At 49.7% G+C, this 16,150-nt stretch overlaps 1 protein-coding gene across 3 annotated transcripts in view; it reads left to right on the top strand.

The window, feature by feature from the left end:
* Positions 1-16,150, top strand: part of ASTN2 (astrotactin 2) — an 839,367-nt gene that overhangs the window by 592,518 nt on the left and 230,699 nt on the right. For all 3 annotated transcript variants that reach the window (XM_090274637.1, XM_090274635.1, XM_090274634.1), the window contains 3 exons: positions 8,376-8,500; positions 12,428-12,532; positions 14,912-15,091. In XM_090274637.1, coding sequence (XP_090130763.1) covers positions 8,376-8,500; positions 12,428-12,532; positions 14,912-15,091 — 410 coding nt within the window. The remainder of the gene's footprint in view (positions 1-8,375; positions 8,501-12,427; positions 12,533-14,911; positions 15,092-16,150) is intronic.

Genomic DNA, 16,150 nt, shown 5'->3' with positions numbered 1-16,150 from the left:
GAAGGACTTGGCCTGCCTCGGCTGGCTTTGAAGGTGGAGCCAGGGAAGGTGGGCATCGTTAAAAAGCTGGAGAAGGCAAGCCAATGGATCCTCCCCCAGGGCTTCCAGAAAGCATGCAGCCCTGCTGACACCTTGATTTTAGCCCAGAAACCCATTTCGGATGTCTGACCTACAAAAGTATGAGATAATAAGGTTGTTGTAAGCCACTAAGGTTTCAGTGATTTGTTACGACAGCAACAGGACACGAACACATGGAGCCAGTGACATATTTGAGTTCGGATTATCGTTTTAGAAAATCATGCTGGCGGTGGGATTGTAAATGAATTGGAAGGGCAAGACTGAATGCGGAGAATCCTTACCAGGCTGCTGTGGTGGTCCCTGGGAGAGGGAATGGTGGTCTGAATGAGAACAGACCACTGTGAAGGTGCTGTGTCTGCACCAGACCCTGCAATTAGGACGTGTAGATGAGGCGGGCTCAGAGGGGAATCAGACAAAGAGACCCCTGCAAACGAGAGCTCCTGAATCTGGGGTGGGAGACACCTGTAATGAACAGCCATACCTGGCAAACTCTGATGGTCTTGAGATCAGAGCCAAAGTCAAGTGCTGTGGAAGCAAAAATGACTCAGGGACAGCTTCCTGGTAGAGATGACACCATAAGGTCTGTCTGGTTGCAAAGAAGGACCCGATTCCGCCTCTGCTTTGAAGGAGTCCACAGTTCAGATGAGGTCCGGCAGGTGAAATGGTCATTCTTGCTCACCTTTGAGAACATGGAGTGGAGGCAGCCCGGGGTTGGAAATCAAGAATATGGATGGGAAACCTGTTCTGATCCTGCAAACTCAAGAGCCTTTTAACAAATCACTTCTCTGCCTTGCCTGCTTTTCTTCTCTCTCATCGTTTGTGTGAGTATTGGTGATGAAAATGGCCCCGTGTGGGGGGGGCACCGTTTCGCCTGTGAAGCAACTTTGCATCCATGATACTTTAAACGGCCCGGAAGGTAGGGATCATGAGCTGTATTCTGCCCAGGAAGAGTAGGCAACCCCAGGAGCCTTCATCTGGAGGTGGCTCAGCTTTCATGAAATGCTAGGGGCTTTCTTCAAGATCTGGCTTTCTGCAGGTCTCACACATGGCATTTGAGCTGAGATGGACTGAGGCTGGTGGAAGCAGGAAGGAGGCAGGGATTTCTATGATGGGCCAAGATGCGCGGGTCTGTTCTCAGGCCATGGTCAATGGAAACAGGGGTGCCCAGAGGGCTCTGGTGCTTAGTGATGAGGAATTTGGGGGAGACGGGCTCCTGGCGTCAACACTGCCTAGCGTATCCCGTGAGTCCTTGTTCTACTCTCCACTGCGTGCAATTGACATTGTAGCCGTGAAGGCTTTCCTTCTCGAGTCTGAAATCTGTGCCTGTCCTCAGTATCACCATACAGCATCTTCGCTGTGTCGTCTCTGGGTTGCTGCAAAACCTCAGAACTGCCCTCTTTCCTCCTCCAGTCTTGTTCCTTTCCCAGCCCAGCCTCCAGCCTGCATCCAAGCAGCCTTCCTCGAGCTCCAGCCAGACAGTATCGCTCTCCTGCTTAAAACTCTGTAACGGCTCTCCTGGCCCACAGAATAAAGCCCACGTTCCTCAGCATCACTTCGGAGCCTCGTAAGATCTGATCCCTACATGCTCCTCTCCAGCCCACCTTTACTTTGTGCTCAAAGCTTTTACATCTTAAATCTTGGCTTCTTTCAGCATCCAGAATGTGCCACGTGAGCGTATTATCTTCGTTCTTAATCTCTCTCTCTCCCCTATGCACACACACCACTTTGGACTTTTGCCCATCATATTCTGTCTGCCTAGTTCCCACCCACAACTCCTTTCCTTGATGGTTCCCTAGATAGTCCCTTCCAGTCTGTCAAAACACCTCCTCCAAGGAGCCTTCCTGATCTTCCAGTCTATGTTAAGTGCCCCTCCTCTACACTCCCTTGGACTTTAAACATCCCTTATGAACCTTCAACTTTATCACTCTGGCCTATGACCATCTAGGAAGTAAAAAGTTCAAACACTTTTCCAGTCTAACTCAATTATGCAAAGCAATGTTGTCTTCTCAGTTTTCTATAGCTGACATCATCTTTCCCTCAATCCATTCCATTGATAGCAAAAAAGTATTTCAACTTGCCAATTAATAATACAGAATATCCTCTTTAAGGTAACTGTTTAGTCCATTCAAAGTTGAATTCCCCACCAACCCACCATGTCTTTTCCTTACCTGGTCTCTCCCTCCACCCCTGTCCTCAGGATGCTGAGAACATTGGTACAGACATGGTCTACTGGACCCTTGCTGGTAGTCACTATGTGATGTCTTGTTTGAGCTTGGCATTGTCATCCATTGTGATGTGGGTGGTCTTGGGCAGCCTTTGAGAGGGCAACATGTCCGAATCCGCTGTCAAAGTCCAAAGTCATGATGACCTCACACTCCGAAGCCCCTTGTTCCGGTTTGGCCCTCCTTCCCCATCCCTGTCTCTGTGATCAGGGGGATAAGCTTAGGTGTCTCATCAGCTTCGTCCTCTCTGTCCTGTGGGTGCAGAGCTGGAGGGATGATTGTTGCTGGCCTCTTGCTCACCTACTGCCGCCCACTCACTGAAGCTACCATTGGCTTGTTAGATAAAGGAGATCCCAACACCCCCAGACTATAACCTGATCTGGGGGAGCAAACCCCATTGCTCCTGCTCACCTGTCCTGGGATTTCCCCAAAACCCTTATTAGTATCTTAGGAATTTGTTGACACCACCCTCAAGGTTGGCGTGAGTGAGGAGGGGGTGTTGATTCTTAGGTCTGAACTTTTAGCCTTGGTCTCCTCAGCAGCCCCTCCCAGCACTAATGGCAACAAGAAGAGTCTTCTCCTTCCTTTGCCTCTGGTGGGACCTCCCCTGAGGTCATAGCCTGCACCATCTGTACATTCAAATGAGACTATGATTAGAGTTGGACAGGCTTGGCTTTGATGTATAATGGAATCTTCATCCCTAGGACAGGCTGGCATTCAAAACTATTCTCTAACTCTAGACACTCCCAAGTCAGCTTTGAGATGCAGAGCTGAGCGATGACCCCCTTTTTTCCCAGATGGTACCCGCTTTTCTACCTGAGGGATGGATGCCTTTGATTTAGCAGGTGGGCACCAGGGCCAAATATCACTTATGGGGAATGAAAGATACTTCACTTTAACACTTTCAAAACCATATTCACCTTGCACACGTGTGCACACATATGTAGGAAGCATGTGTGTACATGTTTCCTGCCAGGCAACTTGAGAACAGGGAATGTCTGGTTTCTCATTGTATTTCCAGTGTCCATCATACAACAGTAAAGATTTGTTGAATGAGTGAATTGAGGAAAGATTAAATGAAAGAATGACTAATCCTGGAGAGTGTGACCAGAGAACTGAAATGAGGACCCGAAATTAAGATGCAGATCCCATGAGAACAGGCTTTCTGCTTGTTTCCCAAAAAGAGCAGGGCTGGATGGTAGGCTTCGTTTAAATACTACCAGAACCCTAGAGACTCCTGTGTCTACTGAATGGACAGAATCTGGTCCAGTGCCTTTCAGTCTGAGGTTCAGAGAAATCAATACTATATTCCTGCCTTCCACCCCTCCCACTTTCAGAGGCAGGGAGTAGTAGCTTTCCCAAACTGGCCAGCCAGGCAGTGACAAGGCCACCCTCAGAACAGGTCTCCCAACTGCTGGGTTACATAGGAAACCGTATCTCGGCCGGAGTTTCCTCCCACGCGGGGCAGAAAGGAAGTTGGGGGCGAGCGCCAGAGGATGGTTTAAACCAAGGGAGATGTCAGCATTGGCGCTGAGAGTTCGATGCTGCCCTTTTTGGTAGTTTTGGGCAGCCTGTGGGGAGCCAGGGAGAGCGGGCCCCTCCCTGTAAACTCAACAGACCCTAGTGTTCCTCTAAGGAAAGGCTGCAGAAGGCTGGCTTCTCAGGGATGATTTACCTCCCTGAAATACCTCAATTTAAATGCTAATTTCCCCAGAACTGTGGGCTGATGGGCTCCAGTGTGCTGGTGGCTGTGTATTGATGTATCCAAAACACACACGTATTCTTAAAAGGGGGCATCCAGAGGGAGGGAGAACCTGGGGGAGGGGGGAGGGGGGCATTTGATCCCATCTCCCCTTACTGGTTATTGCTGTTAGCACTGCTGATCGGAGGGCAATGGACAAGGGGCATCTCCCGTGGACACACTCTGCAGGCTTGTGCCGCTTAGAGGTCACATGCAGGTGGTGTGGAGGGTGAAGAGGCCTGCCTCTTACCTCCCTGTCCAACCCAATAGATGCTCATGGGGTTATACCGTGAGCAGGCACTGTGCTGGGCTCTCTGAGGCTCTCCAGAGACTCTGAATTCAGGGTGGGATTCAGCAAAAGGCATGAGCATTAAAGATAACGTTCCATGAATCCTCCTCCCAACCCCTTGAAGTTAAACCACTTATGCCCTTGGTACAGATGAAGTCACGAAGGCCCATCAAGCATTAGTGACCTCCTCAAGGTCACAGAGCCAGAATTGGGATCCATGTCTGTATGACTTCTGAGCCCATGACCTTTCTACTCCCAGACCCCAAGGCCACTTCTGGAATTCATTCCCTAACAAGGTGCATGAGGGGAAAGTGAGAGCGAAGATTTATTCCAGCTGGGGAAAAAATGAAATGATTTCGTGGAAGAGGTGGTTTTTCCAGGGGGCCTCTTGCCTCCCGCTAGCGTTCCTCACCCCACCCACCCTCTGTACCTCCACACACACGTGATGTGAATGCACACCAACACACGCGTGCATACCGAGAGTGGGAGGTCTAACCAACCCCAGCTTACAGAGATCACCTTTCCTTTCTAATGTTTTATCGCAGGGTATCAGCGTGCTTCAGGAATCAAAGGACATTGGGGATTTGTTCCTAAAATTCCAGGGGGGGAGGGGGTGGCAATAAATGGGACACATAGTTTTGGTCGCATGGACCCAGAGGCCAATAGGAGAGGTAAATATCTAATAAGGTCCCCATGAATCTTTCTGCGGTTAGGAACTGGGAAGCTCTTCGTGGAACAAAACAACAAGATGCTCTGAGAGAAATGTAACAGGAGAACTGATCCTGGGAAGATTTCTCAAAGGCAGAGAAGTAATGTGTGGCCTGAACAAGTAGGAATTGGCCAGGTACAGGGTGTGGGGCTCATCTGTAGGAAGCAAGTATGGCCCATAAGAGGAATTTAGGGACAATCAGTGCAGCTGGAGAGAAGTGGGCAGGTGGCAGGAGGAGGAGGCAAGGCTGGCAGTGAAGGCCTCGGAGACCTCACAAAGTGCTCCCCTTCTCTCCTGGCCTTCGCGAACGGAGACACCTCCCCTGGCTTCCCACTGCTGTCTCCCTCATGTGCCGAACCATCTCTGGAACACGGGACACCCCAATAAATGTGGGATGCACCACAGAGTTGTTGAGTCCCTGGGACCCAGGATCCATTTTAAACATTTGATGAATTGTTTCCATATCATATCAGCGAAGAAGGAACTGTTTTTACAGATATTTGGGGAAAAGGTTTAGCTAAAGGAACAGTGACCCCGTGGCTATTTGAAATGCAGTTTTACACACACACATATGCATGCAGCCATATCTGTGGGCACAAAAGCGGAGTGTGCTCTGACAGTGATCAGGATAACTGCCTGGTCTCAGGTTATCCCAGTGACCAAGAGCCCAGGCTCTGGATTGATGAACCACTGAATGTGTGTTTACTGAGTGCTAGACACTAAGCTCGGGGCCTGATACAGTATGGTCTAGGCTCCACTTACTAACAGTGGATCTCAGACAAATTCCTTAACCTCTCTGGACATCTGTTTCTTCATCTACAAAATGAGAATAAAATTGTAATTGTCTCATAGAGTTCTCATGTGGTTAAAATGACACACATCTATATTGGGTTGGCCAAAAAGTCGTTTGTTTTTTTTTTCCGGTAAGATGGCTCTGATAGCGCTTAGTTGTCTTTAACTTCATTTGAAACAATTTTGTTAGATTGTATTGTGACAGCTGTCATATCAGCATGCATTTTAAAAAACATCAAAATTGGTGAATTTTTGTTAGCCGTTGTAATTTTGAAGATGGAAGAAAATATGCAACATTTTCAGCATATTATGCTTTATTATTTCAAGAGAGGTAAAAACCGGAACTGAAATGCAAAAAAAAATGATTTGTGCAGTGTATGGAGAAGGTGCTGTGACTGATTGAACATGTCAAAAGTGGTTTGTGAAGTTTCGTGCTGGAGATTTTTTTCTGGATGATGCTCCACGGTTGGGTAGAGCAGTTTTAGTTGATAGCAATCAAATAGAGACATTAATTGAGAACAATCAACATTCTACCACATGGGAAATAGCTGACATACTCAAAATACCCAAATCAATAAAGTTATTGGTAAAAATGAAAACTTTGTCTTTTATGTTCCAGAAAAAAACTAAACTGACTTTTCAGCCAACCCATTATATCTTGGCATACTACCTAGAACATAGCTGATGATCAACAAATATGATCAATCAATAAATACTACTCATTCCTCTTCCTATTTCCTATTATTAGGACTAGTTAGTTGCCTGGTAGTTTGTAACTGCGCGCACACACATACACATAAACACACTCACTCACAGGCTCTGGGAATCTGAGCTTGGTTTCCTACTGAGTTGCAGCCAGCACCCTGCCAGGCTCCCCGTCACCTTACCCAGGTGGGTGGGTGGATTCTGAAGTCGCTGTCTGGGCTACGACTAAGGTTCTCAGCCCAAGGGAACTTGCCCCTGGCAGATTCCCATCCTGATGTTGACTCCAGAGCGAGCTGATTGATGCGAAGGCCCTGGGCGCCCTCTGCTGGCAGAGGCCTCACAGGACGGCCATCGCCCAGGCAGCTGTGAAGGGGACCCCTCCTGAGGGACCATACTTGGTCTTTACTGTTGCTCTCTTGTCCCTCTCTGCCCCGTCCTTGCCTCCCTCCCAGCCTTCCACACTGACCTGTTAACTTCTACCCTTCCACCTTCTCCCTCTTTCTCCGGTGCTTCCTCAAGAGCTTCCCTGATTCCTGGAAGCTCAGGAGGAAAGCCGTCCTCCGAGAAGGAGCATCACAAACCAGGTCCTCAGCCATCCTGGGGTTGCCCACTGTGCTGCCTCCCATGGTCCCTTTGGAGTTGGGTTTTCCCAGGGATGTGGGGTCCAGACAGAAAGGTGACCCGGGCCACCCACAGCTTGCACGGCTGCTTTGGAGCAGCCTGAGCTCCAGGCTTCAGAGGCATTGCTTTGGCATCACAGATTTCTGTATTCCTCTTTCTGGTGCTCATTTCAAGGTTGCAGATGAAGTGGTAAACACTCCCTCCCCTTTGTTTTCCTCCTCCCCTTCCTCCCTCTTCTCCTCTCCAGATCATAGTCAGTGTCTCGAACTCTAAGGACCTCCAAAGTCAGATTTTTCATACAGAAAAGCCCTCGATGCCCTCCATGCAAGTGGCCATCAAGTTTCCTGCTTGCATACTCCCAGAAACGGGAAGCTCACTACTTCTCTTGGCAGGCTGTTCTGTTTTCAGGCCGGTCTGCTATCTAGAAGATTGAAGCCTGCCTCGCTGTGGTGCACTATTACTGAGCCCCACTTAAGACGACCCTTGTTCAGGGTTCAGTAACCTGAGGGCACCCAGTGGTCTCTCCTTATCCCTGCCTACAGGTGAGGGATAGAGGCACCTGAAGAAGTTAGGGCAGAGAGATGACCAGCCTAGGAGCATAACCCGTTGGTGGTTGTAGAACAATAAGTCACTGCCCTCCTCCAGGCCTTGGTATTCCCATCTCTAAAAGGAGGAGTTTGATCCAAAAGATCTCTTAGGGTCCTTCTACTTTAACAAACACCCCTTCTTTCAAGCCTTCCATTCTCCGGTGTAACAACACCCCCTTTTTCTTCAAGCGCTCTGTACAGTTCTCGGTTCCCGCACAGCCTGGTTCACCGTCATCATTGCTTATGCAAGGAGATGCTCAGCAGCCAGATACACCATTTATAGAGCATCAGACTGTGTCCTGAGTAATTGAGAGCTTTAGCTGATCAGGTGTTTGTAAGTACCCTGAGGTCTCACTTTCTAGACAAGGAAACTGAGGTTCTCAGAGGGCCAGGAGCTCACTCAGGATCGCGCAGCTAGTGAGCGGTGGGCCAGCATTTGAGCCACAGTCCGCTAGACTCTGAGCCCATCACTGTCACCGTGTTCTCAGAGCTGGGACTCAGGGAGCCGGTGGCGGTGCAGCAAAGCCACCTGTGCGCTCTGAGCCTCTATTCGCACCACCGGCTCCCTGCCCCGCAGCCCCCAGCAGCCACCACGACCTCCATCTGGCAGTGTCTCTGCTCCTCTCCACAGGGAGAACAACTTCATCAAGGACTTCCCCCAGCTGGCCGACGGGCTGTTGGTGATTCCGCTGCCGGTGGAGGAGCAGTGCCGGGGGGTCCTCTCCGAGCCCCTCCCGGACCTCCAGCTGCTCACCGGTAAGACACGCGTGCAGACCCCTCCCGAGCCTCCCAGACCACACGTCCGGTCTCCAGGTGCATATCAGTCCTCAGTGCCTCCAAGACAGGCCCCGCCAGTCCGCCCCCTTTGTGAGGGACGGGGTGCACAAGGGACCTGCCATTTCTGGGGCTCCTACTCTGTGCTGTGCAGAACTAGGGGTGCGTCTGAGACTCCAGACTCTGAGCCCCAGCCAGATCTACTCTCTTAGCAAGCTTCAAGTAGAATATCATTTACTGTAGTCACCAGGCCATATATTCAATCTTCAGAACTTATTCACGCTGCTAACTGAACTGCCTTACCCTTGACTGACATCACCCCATTCCCCCCACCCCTGAGCCGGTCTCCTCTGCTTTTATGAGTTGAACTTGTTCAGATTCCACACATAAGTGGATTGAGTAGTGTTTGTCTCCGTCTGGCTGATTTCATGAAGTTCATTTTTAAATCATTCTAAAGGAAAATCAGTGGATCCCCCTCTCCAACCACAGCCCCTCTCACTCGAAAGCAACTTGTTTTTGAACATTGGGCCTGAGTCATTCTGAAGGGTGGGCATTATTTTTCCCATTTTACAGATGAGGAATATAGACTCGGAGAGGTGAAGAGGACAGCCCAAGGTCACACAGCAGGTCTGGGACTAGAACCAGGCGCCCTGGCTCTGGGTCGCCCGCCCTTTCTCTCCGCTCTGCGGCCCTCTCTCCCTCAGTGCGGAGCTGTCTTGTGCAGCCCCTCCCCAGGCTCCATATTTCTGTCCCACCTCGCAATGCCTTTCCGCTCCTCACTACCTTGTCCCAGTTCCTCTCCGACCCTTTTCCTGGGGACTTTCCTAAGGTGAAAGGGCCCTGACTCTGCCTTTTTGGTACCGTAGTTGATTATCTCAACCACTGCCCAGGGACAAGGGTCAGCCTGAGGGAGGATTGAGCCATCTCGCTGGGAGGGCAACAGTCCCCAGGGGCAGATCCTGAAACGTGACTGATGGAGGTTTCCTTCCCTCTGTTAGCTGTGAGCTCTCGGAGACCTTGTTCAAGTCATCTAATTGCAGACGGGGCAGAACCCACACGTACTGAGGGTCTCCTGGGGGCCAGGCACCATGTGTGTGTTAAGGTGTGCAACCCATGAGGGTGCTATTGTCCCCTTTTAAACTGGTTAAAGAAGTCATTTAACTCATCTGAGCCCACATGGCTCTTCTAAAGTCAAGTCAGGATTTAAGCCCAGTTGGCCTCGATGCCAAAGCTGATGCTATACCCACTGCTCCACGTCACCTCCCTGACCTATCTATCCTACTTCAGGGAGGAGCCTCGATGGAGATCACAGGAAATCATGGATATAAAAGTATTTCGTAAAATGTCTCTGAAAACTGCTGTGCCTTCCTTAATTTTCATCGTTCATAAGATCACAGGATTTCGGAGCTGACATGGACTTTGAAGGGCTTCTAGTCCACTCCTCCTTGCTGATGAGGAAATCAGGTCCCCGGTGTCCCTGCTGAGTGATTATCCCTCTTGAATATCCCCAATGACAGGAAGCTCACCACCTCCTGAAGCCACATTGCCATGGTCCAGGAGGAGGTGCTCTGTGCTAATCGAGAGGACGCTGGATCTATCACTGATTGTGTGTGTCCTTGGGCAGTTTCTCTCTCTGGGCCTCAGTTTTTCCTTCTGAAAAATGGGGATAACAATGATTTTTTCAGGACTGTGGTGAGAATTGGAGATCATGAACATAAAATGCTTGGTATATTAGGGTTCCACATGATTAGTATGAATTTTTAGGATTATTTGTTTGACTCAGGGGTCTTTGGAAGTGTCCTAATAAAGAAATTGTTCCATTTTAAGAGTTTTTGTTTTTATTTTGTTTTTTGTTGTTGTTGTTTTTAATTATCAGGAAAAACTGTCTTCCCCCATCCCAGGGCTTCATTCTACCCCTAATCCCTGGGTGGGGAGCTAGGACAGAGTCGGGTAAGAAAGGGCCCAGGGATGGAGGAAGACCAGGGATGGATGTATGAATGTAAGTGAGCCAGTAAGTCATTATTTATTGAGAGCCTGCTATGCATCAGGCTCTGTTCTAGGCTCTGCAGAAGTGGGAAAACGCAGACCACGGCGTCAACCTCAAGAGGCTGACATTCCACCAAAGGAGTTGTATTCCATGTTGGAATCCAGAAAGGACCAGGACGGAGGGAAGGGAGGGGTGGAGTAATGACCACTTGAAGAGGCTCAGGCATGATGGGCTAAGGGGCAGGCAGAGAAGATGATTTTGGAAATTTCTTGATAATGAGAAGTAATGTTTTTTGTTTTTGTTTTTTGGGGGGTGGTTTTTTTGGATGTATCAACAGTCTATGCTCATGGGTTCTGCCTCCCTCTCCTGGGAATGGGCCCTACTTGCCAATACCCCCTCCGAGCTTGATCTGAGCGAGGATGAGCATGAGTAGATGGGCAGAGGCTGCCTGGGCACTGAAGTCCGGTTTTCTTGCACAGACTGTTGTCTCTGCCCTGACCCAAAACACGGCCCCCACCCCCCACCGGTGGTCCTCCTCTCCCCAGCCTCTGCAGAGGAAGAAGAGGACATATTTATAACAAAACAGCCTCGCTCCAGTGGACATATCTTTAGGGATCATGAATATTTTACTTTAAAATGAAAGCCTCTGAAAAAAATTATATTTGAAGAGGCTAAGGAAGAAAAAAAAAGTTGACAGTAATGGACAACTTTAATACTTCAGTAATGTCCAGAAAGAAATCACTTGTTCCAATGAGATTCTCATTTTAATCTTGGTATCAAATATCTCTTTAAGCATCTCCTCACCAGGGGGCAAAAGGAAAGGATAGAGGATGCGCCTGCCATTTGCCGAGGATACGTAATAACCAGTGATGGGACTGGGCTTACGCATGGAGTCCTGCTCTGGTTATTAAAGAGAGAGTTGGAAACGCTCAGAGGAGGGAATTTAGAAAATGGAGGTGAATGTAAATCAGAAAAACAAGAATCTTTTATGCAGCCACCACCCAAAGTTAACCGCTGGCTAATGTTTTGTTGTGTGTTTTTCTTTTTGTTGTTATTGTTTATGATTGTCTATCCTTTTGCTTCCCCAACATGTATTCTGTGGGATGTGAGCTTCCAGTGGATTCTCTGTAGAAAAGGGTGTAGTGGTTAAAGGAGTTTACAAAATGCTGCACACCACCTTTGCGGAACTTCTATTCAAAGTACTGAGAAACTATAGGTTTTCAAACAAAGCATTTAGCTTGTTTAGCCAGTGTTTCTCGGTCTTACTTGAAACGGGAACCTTTAATGTACGTGTGCATTGTGTATGATACCCATGACCAACTCATGTTTCCGTGTTAGGAAACAATGGTCTCCACACGGGTTAGCAAACATAAACGGTCAGACAATAACCGTGTTAGGCTTTGCGTGTGGCCTCTGTTACATCTGTTCAACTCTGCTGCCGCCTTGGGAAAGCAGCCAGTGACAATACATGGTCACTGTACCTGAGTGACCCTGGTCCTTCCGTATAACATTTCTAGTTACCTGACTTGAGCCTCATAATGTGGCCATGGAATAAGTCAGCATAGGGAGTAGCAGGATCAGACAGGGGAACTGAGGCTCTGAGATGTCTAGTTTCCATGGCAAGTAGCCAACAGGGTCAGAGAAGACTGTAAACACACTCTTGTTTGCAGGATAAAACGGGCTTATAAGCTGTTGCACAGAGATTGAATGTGGGTCTGGGGATGAAGTCAGAGGCCAGAAAGAGGTGTGGAGTTGGGCTCCAGATAAAGTTGTCAGGCCCAGTGAGAGCCTGCCCATTAAGGCAGAGCCTCTGCCTGTATAGAAGAGGTGGCATCACCCAGCGCCCAGGGCTGCAGGGCGGGGGGTGTGACGCAAGGCCTGTAAATGCTGGGCTCATGCGACCTTCTTATTCCCTCCCCCAGGAGACATCAGGTATGACGAAGCCATGGGCTACCCTATGGTGCAGCAGTGGAGGGTCCGGAGCAACCTCTACCGTGTGAAGCTCAGCACCATCACCCTCTCAGCAGGTGAGGACCGCCGTCCGGGCAGCCAGGGGACTTGGCATAACTCAGCACATGTTTCCAGGGACCCAGGGTGCGCCGGGCTCCGTGCTGGCACTGGGGAGCCTGCCATCCAGGAGCTCACAAGGAGGGCAGATGGACAAGCAGACTGTGACATCAACACACAGCCATGGAGTCAACGCAATGATGGAGTGGCCATGGCGCAGGGGAGGGAGCCATCCTTTCTGGGAAGCCAGAGAGACTTCCTGGAGGCAAGGGTGTCTGAGCAGGGTGTGGAAGGTTAAATAGGAGGTAGGGGGTGATGGCACATTTCTGTTCTTGAAATAATTCAAGTTTGTGGATGATAAGTTCTCGGGCACTGACTGCTCTGGTCTCTCCCAGCTGATTTCTTTCCCTGCCTTTCTGTACAGCAATAACACATAAGCCACCCCCCCACCCCCCCCACACACACACATTGGCATCACTCACACTTACCCACCTGAACCCTGAGCCCGAGCTGGTGGTGACAATTTGTAGTTCTCCAAATGGGACATGTTCTTTCATGGGTCTCCCTGCCCAGGGCACCCTACCATACTTGGAGACACCTCCCACATTCTCTAGCCCCCCTTAGAATAACTCAAGAAATTCCCTGTGAGTAACTACCTATATTACAGCCCTAACAAGTGCTTGGTTCATACCTGAATCCTTCTGTATCACCCAGAGATCTGAGACTGCGGATAGAGAGTGGGTCCTCTGTTCCTTTATTCTCTGTAACAGAGAATCAGCACATGGTCTATGCTGATGTTTAATGATGGAATAAAAAAAATATAAATGAAAACTGAAAAGTAGGGAATGAGTGAAGGACTTTGGAAACATGCGGCCTGACCTAGGGTTTTCTGCCCTGGCCCTGACTCACGGCTCTGCCCCTGGGTTGTGGCCCCAGTGTCTCCTTGTTATCCACCGGCTCATTTCTCAACTTTTCTTTTTCAGTACCATGCTCTTCAGGAACAACATGGTACTCATTTAGCCTGGGAATCGGAGGACTTTACCCTCTGATGATTACAAATAGTAATCATTGCTGGCATCAGCCAGAACTTCCTAACATTTTATGTCTTAGGACTTACATCAGTCCTGCAAGGAAGGCTTTTTTGTTCCATTGTTTTTCAGATAAGGAAACAGAGGGTCAGAGAGGTTAGGTAACTTGCCCAAGACCACACAGCTAGTGAGCGGCAGAACAGATCAGAGCAAGGATTTGACTGCAGTTTTGTCTGCCTGGCTAGGGAGCCACAGGGCATCCCCATGATGTTATTTATTACTTAACAGACACCACCTCATCATTAGCACTGCTGTATTAATTACCCGGTTGCATGAGTTAACAGGTTGATGGAGAGAGATTGTTCTAATCAAGCGCCCATTCTTGTGAGCGCGGTTCTGTTTTCCCTGTCCCCCCACACCCCCCACACCTTCACATCACACTTGCAAATAAGACTGCGATGTTTCTGGTAGAACTACAAAGGTGGATCTGCTCTAATTAATCAATAATGACACTCCCAAGAACCCCCTTGTAAATAAAATGTTGGCAAATTGGAGCTCATTTGTAATGCCGCGAAGAGCTTGCTCATTTACATTTTACTCTGATGTGGCGGAGGTGGTCGTTCTTGTAATGACGGTGATTGGTGTGCCTGAACTGTGCCCTGTACCTGCTGCAGGTGGGGGTGGGGGTGGGGTGGGGAAGGACACCCATGCAGACTCTGAGACCAGTGGGAGGAAGCTTACGTTTTCAAGGTGGAGCACGTGGAAGGTATAGAGAAGAGTTACCCTGGCCAGGACGCTGTGGAAGGCTTCTTAGAGGAGGGGGACCTTGCAGGGCCCTGAAGCACAGGTGGGACTTAGGCAGGAAGTGGGGAGTGACAGCAGAAGCATGTTGGAGCCCCCGCTACCTGGGCTGGAGGACCAAGGCAAGTCCAAGTACGCCCGCTCGTCTGCGCAGTGGGGCTGTGGTAGTGGAGTTGGTGAGGCTGCCGAGTTGACGCCAAGGTTAAGTTAAACATAGCAGGTGAAGCGTTTAGCTCTGCGCCTGATCCACATCCGTTGCTCAGGAACCGTCAGCTTCGATTTCCTGATTATGACTTCTAGGTCCCTGGGATCTAGGTCACCAAGCTTTAGTCCTTCCTTTCCTATCGATTTCCTCTTGATCAGTGTCGTGCGTGTCCACCAGAGAGAGCGAGCTTTGCTGTGTTAAGTGAGGAAATGCTGTTCATGTCTGGCCTGATGCAGCCATCAGGCGACGCTTTGGTGAGGGTTAAGGCACCAAACCCACGCTGGGAAGAGCCCCCTACCTCTTACAGTTTGCCAGCCACCAGCCTCCAAGTCCTGACCCCCTTCCCATGCTCCTCCTCTGTCCAGGCTTCACCAACGTCCTGAAGATCCTGACCAAGGAGAGCAGTCGGGAGGAGCTGCTGACCTTCATCCAGCACTACGGCTCCCACTACATCGCCGAGGCCCTCTACGGCTCCGAGCTCACCTGCATCATCCACTTCCCCAGCAAGAAGGTCCAGCAGCAGCTGTGGCTCCAGTATCAGAAAGGTAAGCCTGGGGCGCTTGCTGGGGGTGGCGGTGGCCAGGTGTGGTGTCAAGTTAAGGCTTTTGGGGAGATTGGCTGTCTCCCTGGGAGCTAAATCCTGGCTCGGCCACATATACACTCTGTGGCCCCGGGCAAGTCCCTGCCCCTCTCTGGGCTTCATCTTCACCAGAGACAGGATGAGGCGCTGAGAGATGATTTCTCAGGTTCTTCCGGTCGGGCATTTTCTGAGCCCCCAGATGGAGTTCTGGACTCCAGACCCCCGACCTCCTGCAGGCTCGTTTGCCACTCTCTTTCCTTAAAACACCTATCCTGGGGAGGATTCTGGGAAGGGGCACCTTTTTCTCTCCAGGCTTCTTGGGAGAACCCAGGAGGAGCCCCAGCTCCTCTGGTGCAATAGCCACATGTCTAAGGGGACAGTTTCAAGCCTTTCCCCAGGAAAAGTTTCAGGCCTTATCCTCAGATCTGATTTCCCTTGGACTCTCAGCTACTCCCAGAATGGAATCTCCCAAACCAGATGGAGACCAGTCTGTGCCACTCACCTTGGGAAAGGCATTCCCTTCCCACGTCCATAGTCCCTTCCTGCGAAGTGTGTACTTAGGTAGCTATTCTGGTCTGCCTCCCCCGTTAAGAGGACATGGTGTATGTAATAGCATTCGGAGAAAGATAGAAATAGCACGCACATGAATTATGTATTTTATGAGGTCCATGTATTCATACCCCCATTTCACAGATGAGAAAATGAGTCACAGATATGACGAGTCAAGTGCCCACAGACAAAGAGCTAGTAAGTCGCAGGAGGAGGGCCGCTTCCTGTTATCATTGTTACTATTATCATCGATCGGTTTAAGAAAGAGCGAGCCTGGATTGAGAGAAGGGGTGAGGAGTGATGTTAAAAACGTGCCTGTACCTTGTTCACGTGGCTCAACCGGAACTCGTAAAACCATGGAATATGGAGCCACAGGGGACCTTGGGGTCTTGTGGGCTCAGCACTCCCAGTTCATAGCTGGGAAAACTAAGACCCAGAGGGAGGAGGACGCTTTCTCTGAGCCACCGAGCTCCAT

This window comes from Furipterus horrens, unplaced genomic scaffold (genome assembly GCF_987537825.1).
Source record: "Furipterus horrens unplaced genomic scaffold, mFurHor1.1.pri manual_scaffold_4, whole genome shotgun sequence".
In the NCBI taxonomy this organism is placed as follows: Eukaryota; Metazoa; Chordata; class Mammalia; order Chiroptera; family Furipteridae; genus Furipterus; species Furipterus horrens.
The sequence above is the reverse complement of the archived record's forward strand: the minus strand, read 5'-3'. Positions and strand labels throughout refer to the sequence as shown.